The sequence below is a fragment of the Myxozyma melibiosi genome (genome assembly GCF_037950935.1).
Source record: "Myxozyma melibiosi strain Phaff 52-87 chromosome Unknown BZA70scaffold_5, whole genome shotgun sequence".
Taxonomy (NCBI): Eukaryota; Fungi; Ascomycota; class Lipomycetes; order Lipomycetales; family Lipomycetaceae; genus Myxozyma; species Myxozyma melibiosi.
The window spans coordinates 48059-64280 of NW_027042919.1; the positions used below are offsets into that span (position 1 = coordinate 48059).

At 49.4% G+C, this 16222-nt stretch overlaps 5 protein-coding genes across 5 annotated transcripts; 4 read left to right on the forward strand and 1 right to left on the reverse strand.

Annotated features, from left to right (window-relative positions):
- Positions 1-155: 155 nt before the first annotated feature.
- On the forward strand, positions 156-1592 carry BZA70DRAFT_304341 (aspartic peptidase domain-containing protein; the record flags this gene model as incomplete). Its single annotated transcript, XM_064914773.1, has 2 exons — positions 156-197; positions 223-1592. 2 exons carry the CDS (start codon positions 156-158, stop codon positions 1420-1422), a joined length of 1242 nt encoding a protein of 413 aa, XP_064768325.1. The 3' UTR covers positions 1423-1592.
- Positions 1593-1837: 245 nt separating this feature from the next.
- BZA70DRAFT_277794 (aspartic peptidase domain-containing protein) lies at positions 1838-3349 on the forward strand. Its single transcript, XM_064912503.1, has one exon. It carries the CDS (start codon positions 1932-1934, stop codon positions 3162-3164), a length of 1233 nt encoding a protein of 410 aa, XP_064768326.1. The 5' UTR covers positions 1838-1931; the 3' UTR covers positions 3165-3349.
- A 53-nt stretch (positions 3350-3402) lies between these two features.
- BZA70DRAFT_151965 (protein phosphatase 2a) lies at positions 3403-6162 on the forward strand. Its single transcript, XM_064909714.1, has 3 exons — positions 3403-3671; positions 3755-4162; positions 4225-6162. Exons 1-3 carry the CDS (start codon positions 3648-3650, stop codon positions 5695-5697), a joined length of 1905 nt encoding a protein of 634 aa, XP_064768327.1. The 5' UTR covers positions 3403-3647; the 3' UTR covers positions 5698-6162.
- A 72-nt stretch (positions 6163-6234) lies between these two features.
- On the reverse strand, positions 6235-9652 carry BZA70DRAFT_256994 (fungal-specific transcription factor domain-containing protein). The gene is made up of 2 exons (XM_064910816.1): positions 8922-9652; positions 6235-8862 (listed from the first exon to the last, which is right to left on the reverse strand). Exons 1-2 carry the CDS (start codon positions 9503-9505, stop codon positions 6627-6629), a joined length of 2820 nt encoding a protein of 939 aa, XP_064768328.1. The 5' UTR covers positions 9506-9652; the 3' UTR covers positions 6235-6626.
- A 2774-nt stretch (positions 9653-12426) lies between these two features.
- Positions 12427-16021, forward strand: BZA70DRAFT_277801 (P-loop containing nucleoside triphosphate hydrolase protein; the record flags this gene model as incomplete). Its single annotated transcript, XM_064912504.1, has 2 exons — positions 12427-15035; positions 15115-16021. Coding segments are annotated over exons 1-2 (3023 nt in total), but the record flags the coding sequence as incomplete, so codon positions are not given.
- Positions 16022-16222: the final 201 nt, after the last annotated feature.

Here is a 16222-nt window from a genome sequence, read left to right on the forward strand (position 1 = left end):
AACTAATCCTGACATAAATGAACACTGGAGCAGTTTCCGCTTTCAGCCGCTCCCCAGCCGCTTCCAGCCGCACACAAACCTTACACAGACCCCATCGATTCTTAGGGATTCGCTTACAGTCTTCCTCGACTTATCGTCTCTCCATCACAGAAATCATGAAGCTGGCGAAGCTCCCTTCTGGTTTCTCTCGCGGCTGCGTTTGCGGTGACTGCCGAGACGGAGTTTTTTTTCTACGGATATGGTCGTGCCGGCATTGATTCGTCGGACAAGCCACTGGAAGAAGACGGCGGTTGGATTCGACTCCCTTTCGTGTTCGGCGAGGGCGCTTTACTAGCCAATGTCACAATTGGCAATCCCCCGCAAGTGGTCGCTTTTGCTCTAGATACTGGTTCAGCAGACATCTGGGTGGAGAGCGCGGCGAACCCCTTCTGTGAAGAACTTGAGGCTGCCGGTGCTGCACGGACGTGCGCAGGGAAGACCTTTAACTCTTCCACATCTTCGACCTTCAATAGCATCCCCAATGAGTTTTATATTCAATATTTCGATAAAACTTATGGTCAAGGTCTCTATGCAACTGATACTTTTGGGATCGGTGGCGCGACGCTGTCGAATCAGACGTTCGCTGTAGCGAGCAAAGGAAATCTCACTCATGGTGTCATTGGACTGGGTTACGAGTTCACAGAAAGCTCAACTACTACCTATGAATATTCTGGAATTTTGCGCTCTCTGAGGGAACAGAGATATATCGGTGCTATGGTCTATTCGCTCTATACCAATGATTTGTTCACGGAGGGCAATATTCTATTCGGTGGCATCGATCGGGCAAAATACGACGGCGACTTGGTGCCGTTGCCCATGGTGCCAGATATCGATGGATATTACACACATGTGGGCATTGAACTTCAATCTCTCCAGCTAGAGTTTCCGGATAAGAAGACTCACACCTTCAATTCGAGCATCAATTTACCCTTTCTTGCTGATTCGGGCACCACTCTGCTGCAATTTCCGACTGATATTTTTATGAGCATCGTCGATTACTTCGGGGCCGAGTACAACTCCACCATCGGCTTTTACACATTCACTGGCTGTTCCAAATATGTGCCATTTGAGTCAGATCAATACAGCAACTATTCTATGGTTTTTGGCTTTGATGGTATAACCATCAAAGTAACATTGGATTACTTGGTCAACTTTGTTAGTGCCGACGACCACGATCTCTGTCAAATCATTATCAGCTATACGGATGATCCAAGTTATTATATTCTTGGAGATACGTTCCTCAATTCAGCCTACGTGGTCTACGATTTTGGATACAACAGGGTTTTTCTAGCCCAAGCTAATTTTGATGTTGAGAACGAAGATATTGTTGCGGTTCGTAAAGGTCTGGGCAAAAATGCGATTGCGGATGCTATCGCTTCCTAGAGACTTTTTGTTTTTTCGGACTGTTTGGAAGTATATTCTCGAGTGTCAATAAGACGCATAATGTTGTGATATTTCGTTGTTCAGCCACGCGACTGAAAAAGAACTTCCGGAGTTTTCTGTTATTTTTACTGTATAAATATATTTCTGAACTCAATAAGTTTCCAACTGGCTGCTACTAGTCTCCGAGGTGGTATGTATTCCACGAGAAATTGTACTGGCTTGCACAGAAAACCCGTAGAGCCTACAGATTTTAATACTCTCCTCTCTATATTCTTTCCGGTATCAAAAGGCTCCAGTTCAGGTACGGCTGAACATCGGCCATGTGAACATTTGAGTTTATGTAATCGCATAACGCAGAAGGGCAAGCGGCTGAGTCCCAATCAAAAGCCCGATTTGAGCTTCTTCATCCAGCGCTGCTTCCTTAAATATGGAAGATCTCTCTTTTCTCTTGTTCCATACAAGAATATCATTCCTCCTCCTCAGAATAATACACCATTCGACCTAGGAATATGAGATTCCTGAGCCTATTCTCAGTCTCAGCCGCTGCTGCTGCTCTCGTCGCTGCAGATACCGAGTTCTTTTTCTATGGATTTGGCCGTGCCGGTGTTGATTCGTCGGCTGATGCAGAGGGCGGTTGGATCCTAGTTCCTTACATATTGGAACGCGGTAGCTTAATGGCGAACTTCTCTATTGGCACTCCTCCGCAAGAACTGAGCCTCGTTTTCGATACTGGTTCTTCAGAGATTTGGATGCATAGTGCAGCGTATTGCGAGGCTGCTACAGAGTGCATCGGTGGAGGTTTCAACGCCTCCGAATCCACGACCGCTGTTGAGATCGAGGATAAGCTTTTCAGTCAAAGTTACGCAGACACAACACACGTCCGCGGTCACTATGTTATCGACACTTTCGAGCTAGGTGGTGCGTCGTTGTCAAATCAGACGTTCGCTTTAGCCTCGACAGGAAATGTCAGCAAGGGTATCGTTGGCATAGGCTTCGAGGCTATAGAAACCACTAAGACTAAATACCATGGAATTTTACACCACTTGGTAAACCAGGGCTACATTGCTTCTAAGCTTTACTCGCTCTACACCAATGGTGAAGATGAAACTGGTAATACCGTCTTCGGTAGTATTCTCTTCGGTGGTATCGACCGGGCAAAATACGATGGGGATTTAGTATCGTTGCCTATTCAACCGAATGCCAAAGGCCATTACAGAGATTTACAAGTCAATCTTGAGTCTATTTCAGTGGTGGACCCAAATGGTAAGACAACCGCTTTCAATGGGAGCATCAACACCCCATACGTTCTCGATTCGGGAACAACTTATATGGTGCTTCCGACCCAGATTGTGGAAAACATCTATGACTATTTTGATGCCGAGTACAACTCAACGTACGACATCCATGTTGTCAACAACTGTCTGGACTATATTGCCGATTTACAGAAACAGGAGTTTGACAATTATACTATCAACTTTGGCTTTGACGGTATAACCCTCGAGATGCCGTTGGAAAATTTTCTCTCGCCTATTACGGATGATTGCGCCACATGCAAAATACACGTGCATTCTTCTGATAATTACGCTATTCTCGGAGATGCAGTTCTTCGCGGCGCCTACGTGGTCTATGATTTTGAAAACTATGTCATTTCTTTAGCTCCGTCGAAACTAGATGTTGAGGAAGAAGATATTGTTGCGGTTCGAAGCGGCAAAAATGGGATTGCTGAGGCAGTTGCTTCCTAAATAGGGTCCTTTTCTATCCTTATCTTTCGCCCGGTGCTGTCATTGTGCATGTATTTGACTGCTGGGAGAATTGGGTGGGAGATATCTGGGATTATGGCCATGATTTGATGAGATGTTCCAATTGTTGCAAAATTTGAATAATGTTTTTGATTGGCAATTACGAGCTTAAACATACAGTAGACAGATAAATAAATCCTTATCTGCATTATATAGTCATAAGCGTGAGCCACTCCTTTAACAAATGCCTCCTACCCTGCTCGAGTGAACAGGTCAGCTGACGGTTCGCAACCAAGGTCCTCGTACTATAGCCACCTGCTGTCACTCCAAATCGTCCTCGGTGACCGCCCAGTGTTTGTGACCATCAACAAGTACTCAATTGCGCCAATCCACGCTTACTTCAATCCTGCTCGACCGCGACTATTTCCCATCAGTTTCTTCTTCACGAGTTTTTGGCGCTATTCTAATTGACCGTTGCTAGTCTCAATGAAGGGCTTCAAGCAGCGCGTGGTGAGTCGACCAATCTGCTTCTTCTCTGCTGCCTTCCATCTCCTAATTGCTCCTCTTGCTAACCCCTCCCTCCCCTTTCATAGCTCGCGAGATCCCGCAGCACCCACGACTCCGACAAGCCTTCCACATCGCCCAGCTCCGGCAACTCGCCTTCTCGTCTGTCGACAGGATCGGGATCAACACGAAGCAAAAACAAAGACTCGGCCAAAGACGCATCCCCCACACAGCCGTCCTCACAGTCGTCGACCACCGCTTCCCCATCCGCGCTCGGTCGATCGGAAACCAAATCGGGTGCCGTCTCTACCCAGGCTCCTGCCAAGTCTTCTACTCCTACATCCGCTCCTGTTGTTGTCGTTCAGCCTGATGCTTCCGGATCCGTGACTCCTCCATTGCAGATCCAGGATGGTATCGCGGGGACCTCTGCTGCTGCCGAGGCCTTTGGATCGCCAAGTGGGCCCCCTCCGGCCAGCCCGAGCTCACTTGCCAACGTCGTAAGCATTTCTTGTTTTGAGTGTCGGTTGTTTATGATTGTGCTAATTTTGATGAATCGCAGAACCACATCCCTCCCCCCGGCGCAACGGAAACGATGCCTGGCGATCTGGCTGCGCCGCGGCACGGTCAGCAGCGATCACCCACATTCGATCGTCTGAAAAACGGAATCCCAGACGAGCAACTATCCACGCCAACTCGTCGACATCACTCTTCCCGCTTTGAAGTGTCTGCCAAGCGCGAGCTCGAGAAGCTGCCCGGGTTCCATGAGGTCGCCGTCAATTCGCGTCAGGAGCTGTTCTTCCAAAAGATCGAGCAGTGTAATGTGATTTTTGACTTCAATGACCCTTCATCTGATATGAAATCAAAAGAGATCAAGAGAGTTGCGCTGCATGAATTGCTTGATTTTGTCTCCACCTCGCGGATGCAGTACACAGAGCAGATGTACGCGAGCGTTGTTGACATGTTTGCGCGCAATCTGTTCCGGCCGATCCCACCGCCGGTCAACCCTGTTGGCGACATCTATGACCCGGATGAGGACGAACCGGTTCTTGAAGTGGCATGGCCGCATATGCAGGTCGTCTACGAGTTTTTTCTGAAATTCGTGGAGTCTCCTGATTTCCAGCACAGTGTTGCAAAAGCATACATCGATCACCACTTTGTGCAACAGTTACTAGAGTTGTTTGACACAGAGGACCCGCGTGAACGAGATTACTTGAAGACTACGTTACATCGTATTTACGGCAAGTTCCTTAACCTGCGCTCGTTCATCCGGCGATGCATCAACAATGTCTTCTTCCAGTTCACATACGAGACTCACAGATTCAACGGTGTCGCAGAACTGCTTGAGATTTTGGGCAGTATAATCAACGGATTTGCTCTCCCGCTGAAGGAGGAGCATAAGATTTTCCTGGCTAGAGTGTTGATGCCATTGCACAAGGCAAAGAGTCTGAGCTTATATCACCCGCAACTTGCTTACTGTATCGTGCAATTTATCGAGAAGGACCCTTCATTGACCGAGGAAGTGATCTTGGGCCTACTACACTACTGGCCGAAGGTCAACAGTCCCAAAGAGGTGATGTTCTTGAACGAGGTTGAGGATATCTTTGAAATTCTTGAGCCGTCAGAGTTTCTCAAGATCCAGGTGCCGCTGTTCCAGCAGCTCGCAAAATGCGTCTCAAGTCAGCATTTCCAGGTTGCCGAGCGCGCACTCTACTTGTGGAACAACGAATACTTTGTTTCCTTGATGTCTGAGAACGTCGAGACAATTCTTCCCATCATTTTCTCAGCGCTGTATCGCAACGCGCGCGGGCACTGGAACCGGACTATCCACACCATGGTCTGCAACGCGATGCGGATGTTTATGGAGTTGAACCCTGCACTATTTGAAGAATGTTCTGCGCTATACCGAGAACAAGAGAACAACGCGGAAGCACGGGAAGAGCACCGGCAACTGCTGTGGAAGCAGGTTGAAGAAAGCGCGCGGGAGAACGAGGAGCGGATGCAGGAAGCGGCGGCAGAAACGATGGTACAATAGTAAAAACAACAACAGACCTGCAAATGAGATTTTTTATCATACAACCGATCATGCGAAATCATGCAAAGTCATGTCTCCCGGGCGGCGTAGCAGAAGTCACTGCATTTTTCCCCTTTATCGTTCTTCGTTTTATCTTTCTTTTTCTCATATCAAAACTCTCTCCTGCTCTCCTCTCTACTCTTTTTTCTTATCTTGTTTCTCCTATATTCCTCGCTCGTGTTTTCTCACTTTTATGTTTTTATGTTGGTTATTATTGAATTTTTCTAGAGAGATGTATAACACGTATTGACAAATAAACCGGTTGAGTTTTCTTTTATCTCTCTTATTGATCAGTTAAAATTGAGGATTGATATGCTGTCTGTAGAGCTTGTTTACGGGTAATTTGAAGATAATGGGTGATTACGCGTAGCTAGCCGATTACGTAGTCTTCTGTTTCAGATTCGTACACAAGAAAGGCTTCATATCTTTTCCCAGATCTAGAATCGCAGGGGGCAGATCCTTATCACCTCACAAATTTTCTATATTTTTATGAATTTTCCTTTCCACTACGTTACTAAAAATTAAATACTGCGTACGGTTATAGAAGAGCCTGGATTGTATCGATAGATTATATGCGTCGACAGTAAATCTCCAAAGAATGTATGTATATGTCTACAAAACCAACAAGAGGAAAATATAAGGATAAGAGAAAAAGCGCCTCCCGAAGTAATAAAAAATTAAAGTAGAAAAGTACATGTAATAGAAAGAAAGAAAGAAAATAAGCAGAAAACACCAACACCTTTATAAAAAAGCAAAGCGAGAATGAGGGGTGGTTACAAACAGATTAAAATAGATGGATGGAAAAAACAACCTCTTGTGTAGAACGGGGGTGTACTCTAAGATTCTGAAATGATCAAAGTAATTGGAAAGAAGGAAGAGAAATCAGCAAATCAAAGAATGAAGGACTCTTCGAGTTCGGATTTGACGGAGGTCAAGCGAGTGTCGTCCGCAGTAGTCGGATCCGCACTCAATTGAGTGCCCGAGGACCATTGATATATCCAGTCATGGGATGGACCTGACGATGGTACCGCTTGTGCCTGTTGCTGCCGTTGTTGTTGCTGCTGTTGTTGTTGTTGTTGTTGTTGCTGCTGCTGCTGCTGCTGCTCTAGGAAATGATTGATCTGCTGTTCAGGGGACGAGTGAGCAGATCCACTGGCCGATAAAGCGCGAAGATCGCTCGAAGAGATTGTACGGGCCGAATCAGCGTTATTGCTGTTATTAGCATTATTGCGATGTCCCAAATCAGCTTGGCCAACTGAAAAGGACATGTCGCTCCAATACTGCATCGCCGAGATATTGTACAGCTCGTCCTCTTCAAACGGACCTTCGCCTTCTTCGTCGTTGTTCTCAGCAGACTGATTGGCCTGCGGAGCCGCGCTAGACCGAGCACTTTCGTCCTCTTCGTCATCGTCCTCTTCATCTTCCTCGTTCGTGGCTTCGCCGTCTGCTGCAGGCTCAAATTTACTAACCGAGCCTCGCTTCTCGATCTCAAACGTCGGGATCCGACTAATCGCAAGATCCAGCTTCTGCAGCGCCTGCGCCATCTGTTCGAACCCGCGACTAGAAACACGAAGACTCCAGCGATACTCATCCAAACAAGACTTGTAGAAATTTCGCTCCTCGTCATCTACAGCCGTCACGTGGAGCAACGCGGCAAAAGTGCCGACGATAGCAAAGCTGGTGGCGGAAGAAGAGTACCAGAATGCTTGGATATGCTCAGGCTTGAGATTTTTGACAAAGTCCATTGCGGCTTGTAAGCGCACGCGAGCAGCTTGTCTGCACACGCGTACAATCTCCGCGGGAGTAGAGGGGGTGATGGCGTGGATGATTCGGCGGTGCAGCGTTATTTCGGTTGCGAAGTAGGCGACGTGGAGCGAGCCATTGGATGAAAGACGTCGGATCTTAGGCTGGCTGTTCATTCGCAGACTCTCGGGTAAGGACTGGTACCAGTCCTTCAACCTGATCTGGATAGGCTTGGCTTTTTCCAGAATGTCGTTGATATCGCGCAGTTCGCGCTCGGCAGAGACTGTGAAAAAGGTAGATAGCACCTCGTGGACTATACCCGAGAGCGAAATCATTTCCTGAAACAGTCGACGGCCGTTTTCGACCTCTGCGGAGCCGTCCTGGTCGGACTCGTCTGCGGCAGTCTCTGGGAAATCATCGGATGTGACGTTCTTCACGATCCAGTTGCGACGATCGATATGTGACGGCCGCGACTGCGTCAAAGCGTGCCATTTGTCTTGGAGCCACACAGCCCACGCGAGACGGCGCCGGAGTCCCCGCTCCCATTTGGGGATGCGCCACCGTTCGCAGTCAAGTCCAAGACCGAGCTCTTCTGCAAGGGAAACGACGTGTGAGCACAAAGGCCAGTCAGACGCGCTGTCTTGCCGACGCTGGAGGAGGAGCAAGCCAGCTTGCACAGTTGAGATCTTGGGCATCATGAGCACTTCGGAGAATGATTTGTGGGCGAGCTTTGCCAGTTTGTCAGCGTCAGGTTTGGGCAGCTGAGCCAGCTCTGGATCGTAAGACCACCAATTAAGCGCTAGACAGTAGACGGCGGCTAGAAGTGGAGGTGAGAGCTCGCGATGGGTGCGCGAGTACTTCTCCAAAAAGACTTTCTTGTGAAGAACCGGGAAAGACGGGTGCACAATGCGAAAGTAGAGATCGAGCAAGGCCTGGCCATGAGGAGCGACTATGCGCTCAACATCATCGACGGTTTTCATGATTTCAGCTTGGGTCTCCAGGTTGGATCGGTCGTACTCTAGTCTGAAAACCGCGTCCGGCGCGACTTTTCGCAGAAGAGTTCCGGAAGACAGTTCGGCTTCATCGCGGCGATCAAAGGGGATGTGGCCGAGAAATCCGTAGTCGAGCACGGATGATGAGCCAACATAGGTTGAGCCGCGAGTATTGAGGCCGAGAGTCTTTTTGAGGAGGGAGTGGCCGCGGAAAGTCGAGTAGTCATCTATCGGAAGAGTATCGCGGATCGCTGGTTGGTTTTCTGGAGCGGATCCAGGGAAAGACGGGGCGGTAGCTTGGTGCGATGACGAGGCGACGGCTGATGACCTCGCTGATGTGGTGGCTACCGAAGCCGACGCTGACGAAGCAGAGGGTGGAGAGTCATCAGTACTATGAATCAGTTAGAGGTGATGTCCAGTAAAAAAAGATGATAATCAGTGAAGCAGTACCGGCTGATCTTGTTGGGAACGGAAGAGGTGGAAGAGGAGTCCTGGATTGCATCTCGCTTGCGCCGCGGTTTGGGACCCTCGACAAAGGTACAGCTCTGTTTTCGAAAGCGACAAAGCACACACGAATCATCGTTGGGGGGTATGAAGCAGCGCGATTTGCGCTTCCGACAAGAGTCACATGGACGTGCTTTCTGCCCAGCGTGAAGAGAGAGGAGAGCTGCTGCTTGCTGCTGTTGTTGTTGTTGCTGTTGCTGCTGATGCTGCTGTGTCTGCGCAGGTGAGGTCTGAGTTTGGACAATCACGGGAGAAGGGTAGTAGCCGCTGATCTTTGAGCCCGGAAGCTGGAACTGTTGCTGCGGCTGCTGTTGCTGCTGCTGCTGATTCTGCTGCTGTTGTTGCTGCTGCTGCTGATGCTGATGCTGATGCTGCTGCGGAATCTGCATGTGCGAAACGGTGGGACCGATGCCGAGACCGGGAATCGGCTGCTGCTGCTGCTGTTGGGGCAGTTGCTGGCGCTGCTGCCGTATGTTGACGTTCTGCTGCGGCGGGCCGTCCCATACAGGTCCCCGAGGAATGGGAGGCATGGCTGCCTCAGAGGGTGGAGAAGAGAGCTGGAGGGAGGTGAGGTGCAGAAGACAGAGGACTTGAGGGCGATGAGGAGAGAATCAGGATCGGAGATGGCTACTTAGTGTGTGGTTAGGGCTGTCCGAAAGGGGAGCAGGCGCCCACCTTTGGGCTGATTCAAAGGCTTCGGCCCGAGCTGCTCGCCCGCCTCGCCTCTTTTTCTCTGCTCGGAAGCCTTTTCTTCTCTTCCGCTGGCCGGTTGATGCGATGCAGGAAAGGTGGCTGCTGTCAGTTGATTGTGAGTCCTTTCAGCCACCGCTATGTCCATCTTCAGTTATGAATATGCTTGACTGCAGCAGCGGGTTGGCTCTTGAAGCAAAGTTACGAAGCAATCTAGCAACCTACAAAGCAAGCGAACCTGCCAGGAAAAGCATTGGCCAGGGTCAATCGCATATCGACCGTCTTCCTGAACTATTCTGATCTCTGAAATTCAACTTTTCTGTGACGAACAAAGAATTCGACGCTGCATGGCGTTTGCTTTGGACTGCTTCCAGGCTGCAGCTGTTCCTACTACGATTTGCAGATTCCTGCTATCAAACACCTCTTCACTGACTCTGTTCTCTGTGTATCTTCCTCTTCTTGCACACGACCTGATACCCTTTCGGATCGAGCGGCAGACCATCGAAACCCGTCCCTCGCCGAGAGAAGAACCAAGCATCAGTTGCTAACACGCGCAAGTCGGTTCGGGTTGCGACGGCTGCAGAATAAGCTCAGTAAATTAAACCCTACCGCAACATGACAAAAACACCCGAGTCAGTGGTTTTATTGCATATCTGGGGATTTCTGTGTTCTCGTCACAGTAGGCCGCCGCAGGTATCGATAGTCTGTACCCTTCATATGCTTTTCAGACTTGTTTGCTGCTAAAGGCTTCGTTCAACGCACATCGACAACGAATTAGTCTTTTCGGGAGTCCCAACTGGGTCTTGAAACCTTAATATCGAATTTGTTGCCTGATCTTCGCCATTCGGCTGCTGTTAGCGCACCCTCTCTCTTAACCTTCTCTTCCGCTCTCGATTTCTCTGTTTATTCCGGTTTACAATTGTACACTATTATTGCAGCGCCCGTTGTAAATCTGCGGTGTATGTAACTTGTCCTTAGATATGTCAGGACGCCTCGTATGGCGCAACCATCTTCAGATGAGCGCCGACGCGTCGGACTACTTCACTCAAAAGTTCGTATGATCCTTGTTCATGATCCCGTGCAATATCCACCCCCGTCTCGTTCCACTAACTAACGACATTACCGATCAGGTTTATCCATGTATACTTGCCTTTGATAATCGTTCTCGTATCGCTATGTCTCGTTCTTCCCCTCTATATCTCCGAACGCAGACTCCACTCGCCCGGGCATGTGACACTGACCTCCAACGACGTCCTGCTGGTCAACAGGTCACACGCGCGCAGCCACGATGATCTCGATTCCGAATATGAAGAGCAGGAGCACAGAAAATCATATAATGCTTATGACTTGGCTGTGGACGATGACTGTCTTCATCGCAGTCGTCTACCACCTGGCACTATGGAGACTATTCCGATGCGCGACCGAGGACGCCGGGAAAGAGAGACCACCGAGCGCTGCTGCATGGCTATTCTGATTATTGCACATCTGGTTGGCACTTTTCTATCAAGCGATAGCTGGATTTCTGGGTCGTCAGTGATGTCGGTGGTGTACTGGGTAAGTCTTTGATGCCACGCTTCTATACATGTTCTACTTTTCTAACCAAGTATCCATAGTCCTACCTCCTGACGATTTCACTGCACCGAAACTCGACGCTTTCATATGAGTACTCTTTCCGCGTCGCAGCAAATCTCGCCTACTGCTATTTTCTGCGGTGGGTGATTGCTATGATCGACTTTCGGTCTATACTCATCTCAGAGACGTACTCGCCGCTGAGCACCATTTTAACAGTGATTGACCTCTTTATGTGCACTATCCTGTTGACCGTGGCGCTCTTGTCGCCACTAGGCACATTCCCTGCCTATGTCGAGGTCCATCGCGGACTGATGTTTAGCCCTCCGCGGTACGCCACGTTGATCTCGATCTTCACGTTCTCCTTCATCGAGCCGATGCTGAAGGCTGGATTTCGTAGGCCGTTGGCCATGAATGACGTATGGGACATGGCTAAAGATTGGCGTGCTTCGTATCTTAGTGATGAATTTCGTCCGTTGAGGAGGAAAATGACGTTTCTGCGAGCGCTGGTTTACTATCATCGCAGTCGGTTAATATGGAGCACTGTCCATGCGATCGTTCAGGCGCCGTTTGCTATTGTTCCAACAATTTTGGTTAAAAGGATACTAGAACATCTTGAGCAGCCAGAAAGTAGCCCAGCGCATGTTGCCCGATTATATGTGGTTCTGCTGTTTGCGACTGCAATCGTCGGGCCGTGTCTAAAGTCGCTAGCGATCCGAGGGTTCCGAAAAGTGAGCACAAAAACTCGATCGATAATGATCACCGAGATCTACGCCAAGGCTTTGAAGAGGAGAGGAGAAATGGCTCAGAGCGAGAGTAAGAAAGCCACAAGGCCGATGTTGACCAGATCGTCTTCTCTCGCTCGAGTTGTGAGGTTGGCTTCCCCGCGGCCTTCGGCTGACTCTCCCAGAATGAACATGGGAGCTATTATCAATCTGATGGCAATCGATGCCAACGAGGTTGCTCTTGCAATCTCTGACTTTACAGACCTCATCAATTGCGTCGTCAATATGCTTCTCTCAATCATGCTAGTCTTTCGCTTTCTGGGCCCGAGTGCGTTTGGATCGATTCTGATGATGGTTACTCTGGTGCCAGTGAATTACCTGCTTTCGAGATTGGTGTCGGCAAATCGTCAGAAGCTGATGAAGCTGGCGGACGAGCGGACGCAGAAGACGAATGAGGTTCTTCAGAGTTTTAAGATTATAAAGTACTTTGGTATGCCCCACTTTGTGTTTGTGTATGATTATGACGGTCTCTAACAATATTGTGCAGCGTGGGAGTCGGTGTTTCGGGATACGTTGATGGCGATACGTGCGCGCGAGATCAGTGGGCTGATTTATCATTTTATGCTATATACCGCTGGCTCGATTATTTGGTACGGTACCCCACTGCTACTAGCCGTGGTAACCTTCAGTGCATATACACTGATTGCGGGCCATGAGTTGAAAGCTTCAGTTGCATTCAGTTGTTTGTCGTTGATCAATATTGTGAGGAAGCCAATCGAGCGACTTGCGACTTCAATCACCGAAATCATGAGTGCGAAGGTTTCTCTGGACCGAATGCAGACGTTTTTGGAGGAAGAGCCGACGGGAAAGTATAGAGTGCTATCGGTGCCGCGTGGGCCTGAGTCACCTTATATCGGATTCGAGAACGCGTCGTTTACGTGGGGACCAAGAACCGATGTGGGCAAGTTTGCGCTGTGGGATCTGTCGATTGATTTCCCAGTGGGAAAGTTGACGGTTGTCATCGGGCCGACGGGATCGGGCAAGTCATCATTGTTGATGGCGCTTTTGGGAGAGATGACTTTGATCGAGGGGAATGTTTTCCTGCCGGGTCTTTCGACGACCTCTGGTATTCCTTCACCATTGGCTGGTTATACTGATACGGTAGCGTACTGCGCGCAGAGACCATGGCTGCTGAATGACTCGATTAGAAACAATATTGTTTTTGGGTCTGCGTTTGATGAAGCGCGGTATTTTCGAGTGATTACTGCGTGCTGCCTACTGCCAATATTCGACTCTTTAGAGCACGGCGATTTGACGATAGTCGGGGATAAAGGGATTACGTTATCAGGTGGCCAGAAGCAGAGAATCTCGCTAGCGCGTGCGGTGTACTCTTCGGCTAGGCATTTATTGTTGGACGGATGCTTGGGAGCTATTGACGCACACTCTGCGCGGACGATTTTTGAAAGCTGTTTGAGTGGACCGCTGATGTTTGGACGGACGTGTATTCTTGTGAGTCATAACTACACGCTGACGATTCCGAGTGCTAGTCTTGTTGTTGCGTTGCGCGAGGGACGGGTTAATTTTGTTGGGAGTCCAGCGGAGGCGCTTGAGCAGGGCGTGCTAGGGTCTGATCGGAATTTGGTGAAGAGTAGTAGTTTGTCTACGCGGAGCGCGACACCGATCGAGGAGGCAGTCGCTGTTGAGGACGAGGAGGAGGAGGAGGGACAGGCGGCGGCGGCGAGACACAATCGATTTGCGGTTCGAAGAGATTCGGAGACGTTGGTGCGAGCGGAGTCGCGAAAGGTGGGGAATGTTGGGCTACGGACGTACTTGACGTATTTTTCGTACGTGGGGTCAGGAAAGTACCTGATGCTTTTGTTGAGTGTGTTTGTGATGCAGCAGGTTGGAGATTTTGGACAGAATCTGTGGATTCGGCGGTGGTCACAGAGCGCCGAGATTGAGAGGGAGAAGGAGAGACATGATACGGGACACTATATCCGGATCTATGTGTTGATCTCGTCGGTGTATCTGTTGGTGTCCGGGGCTAGAGATGGGCTTGCATTTCATCGAAGTCTGAATGTGTCGCGACGGTTGTTTGCAGACATGCTGGGTTCGGTGATGTATGCGATTCCGAGCTTTTTCCACACGACGCCGATTGGGGTGATAATCAATAGGTTTAGCAAGGATATCGAGACTATTGACTCGATTCTGATGCCGACGTTGATTTCGATTACGCATTCAGTGATTTCGCTTTTGATTATTCTGTGCGTTATTACGGTGATTTTACCCCGATTTCTGTTTTTGCTGGGATTTATCTGTGCGGTGTTTTTTGTGATTAATCGGCATTTCGAGAGTACGTCTGTTGAGCTGCGACGGATGAGACTTGTGACGAGGAGTCCGTTGTACCAGCACTTTTCCGAGACGTTGTCGGGATTGGCTACGATTCGGGCGTACGGGCACGAGTCGCGGTTTATGCTTGAGCTGATGGAGAAGCTGGATGTGCATACGCGGCCGTATAATGCGATTTGGGGGTGCGACCGATGGATGAAGTTTCGGTGCGAGGTTGTGGGAGGGCTGATCACGGCTATTGCGGCGGGGTTTATTATCTGGAAGGGAGAGTTGATTGATGCGGGGTTGGCGGGACTGTGTTTGACGTATGCTGCTAATTTCACGGGAGAGATTAGCGATTTGATGGCGGTGAATGCGATGAATGAGACGAATATGAATTCGGTGGAGAGGGTTGAGGAGTTTCTTGAGATTGAGCAGGAGGCACCAGCGGTTGTTGAGTCGAGCCGGCCGCCGGCGGGATGGCCGTCAGCGGGAGCAGTTGTGGTGTCTAATCTGAGCTTGAGGTATGCCGCACATTTGCCGAGGGTTGTGGATGGGATTAGTTTTGAGGTGAAGGGTGGGTGGAAGGTTGGGATAGTTGGACGGACGGGAGCGGGGAAGAGTACGATTGCGTCTGCGTTTTTCCGGTTTCTGGAGGCGGAGGAGGGGAGGATTGTGATTGATGGGTTTGATGTGAGAGGGATTGGGTTGAGGGATTTGCGACAGGCGTTGAGTATTATTCCGCAGGGTATGTATTTATGATGATGAATCTGTGCTTCGAGTCTGTTGCAACAACTGGATTATGACAGACTACTAACATGGAGAAGATCCTATATTATTTTCAGGGACGATCCGAAGCAATCTCGATCCGAACGATCAATACAGTGATGAAGAGATTGAGAGAGTGTTGGAGAGGGTAAAGTTGATGAAGAGGAGTGATGAAGGGGAGTTGGAAGGGCGGATTGCAGGGCTGAATACGGTTGTGAGTGAGAGTGGGAGCAACTTGTCGCAGGGTCAGAGACAGCTGGTGTGTCTTGCGCGGTCGCTGCTGAAGAAGACGAAGGTTATGTTTTTGGACGAGGCGACGGCGGCGATAGACTATGCGACGGACGAGATCCTGCAGCGGACGATCCGGCGGGAGTTCAGGCAGACGACGATATTTACGATCGCGCACCGGCTGCGGAGCGTGATTGACTACGACCGGATCCTTGTGCTGGAGACGGGGCGGGTGGTTGAGTACGGCTCGCCGGTGGAGCTGATTGAGAGCAGAGGCGGTGTGTTTCGGCGGATGTGCGAGAGCAGCGGGGCGATGGAGCTGCTGGAGGAGATGGCGAGGGGGGGGTTACGTAATGGATTAGGTCAGAAAATAGAGTTTAGGGTTTATTTAAGCTTAATCGGTCGAGTGAGACAATTAAGTTTGCATAAATTGGTTATTGTTCAGTAACCACAATAGAGAGGAGAGTAGTAGTTGTTGTAGACTGCTGTTTATATAAGTGTGTTGATGTGTTGATGTAATAACAACAATCAAAGCAATACAGAAGAGCAGAACAAAGTACCAAAATAGCATTTTATTGTCTTATAGGAGTTAGTCTGCGCTATTTTGCTTCCTTGTTTGCCGGGACCCTGTCGCCGAAGACAATCAGCACCAACAATGGCCCTTTTTTCCATTATTGGATTCTAACTGATAGTCACTCGCTTTTCTCATTCTTATTCTCTGTATTCTATAACAATCGCTGAACTAATTCCCTCCTCTCTCCCTCCCAAATCCCACCCAGATCTGGCTTCAATCTCGGCCTCGCCAACGCCGCGTCCAAGCGAAATCTTACGTCGGCCCGGAGTTCGCGGCTACGTCCGGATATTAGTCCTGGGGTCGGATGCACCTCTCCGTAACACTCTATTATCTAAATACCAATCGTACTCTCAGTACCATAACAG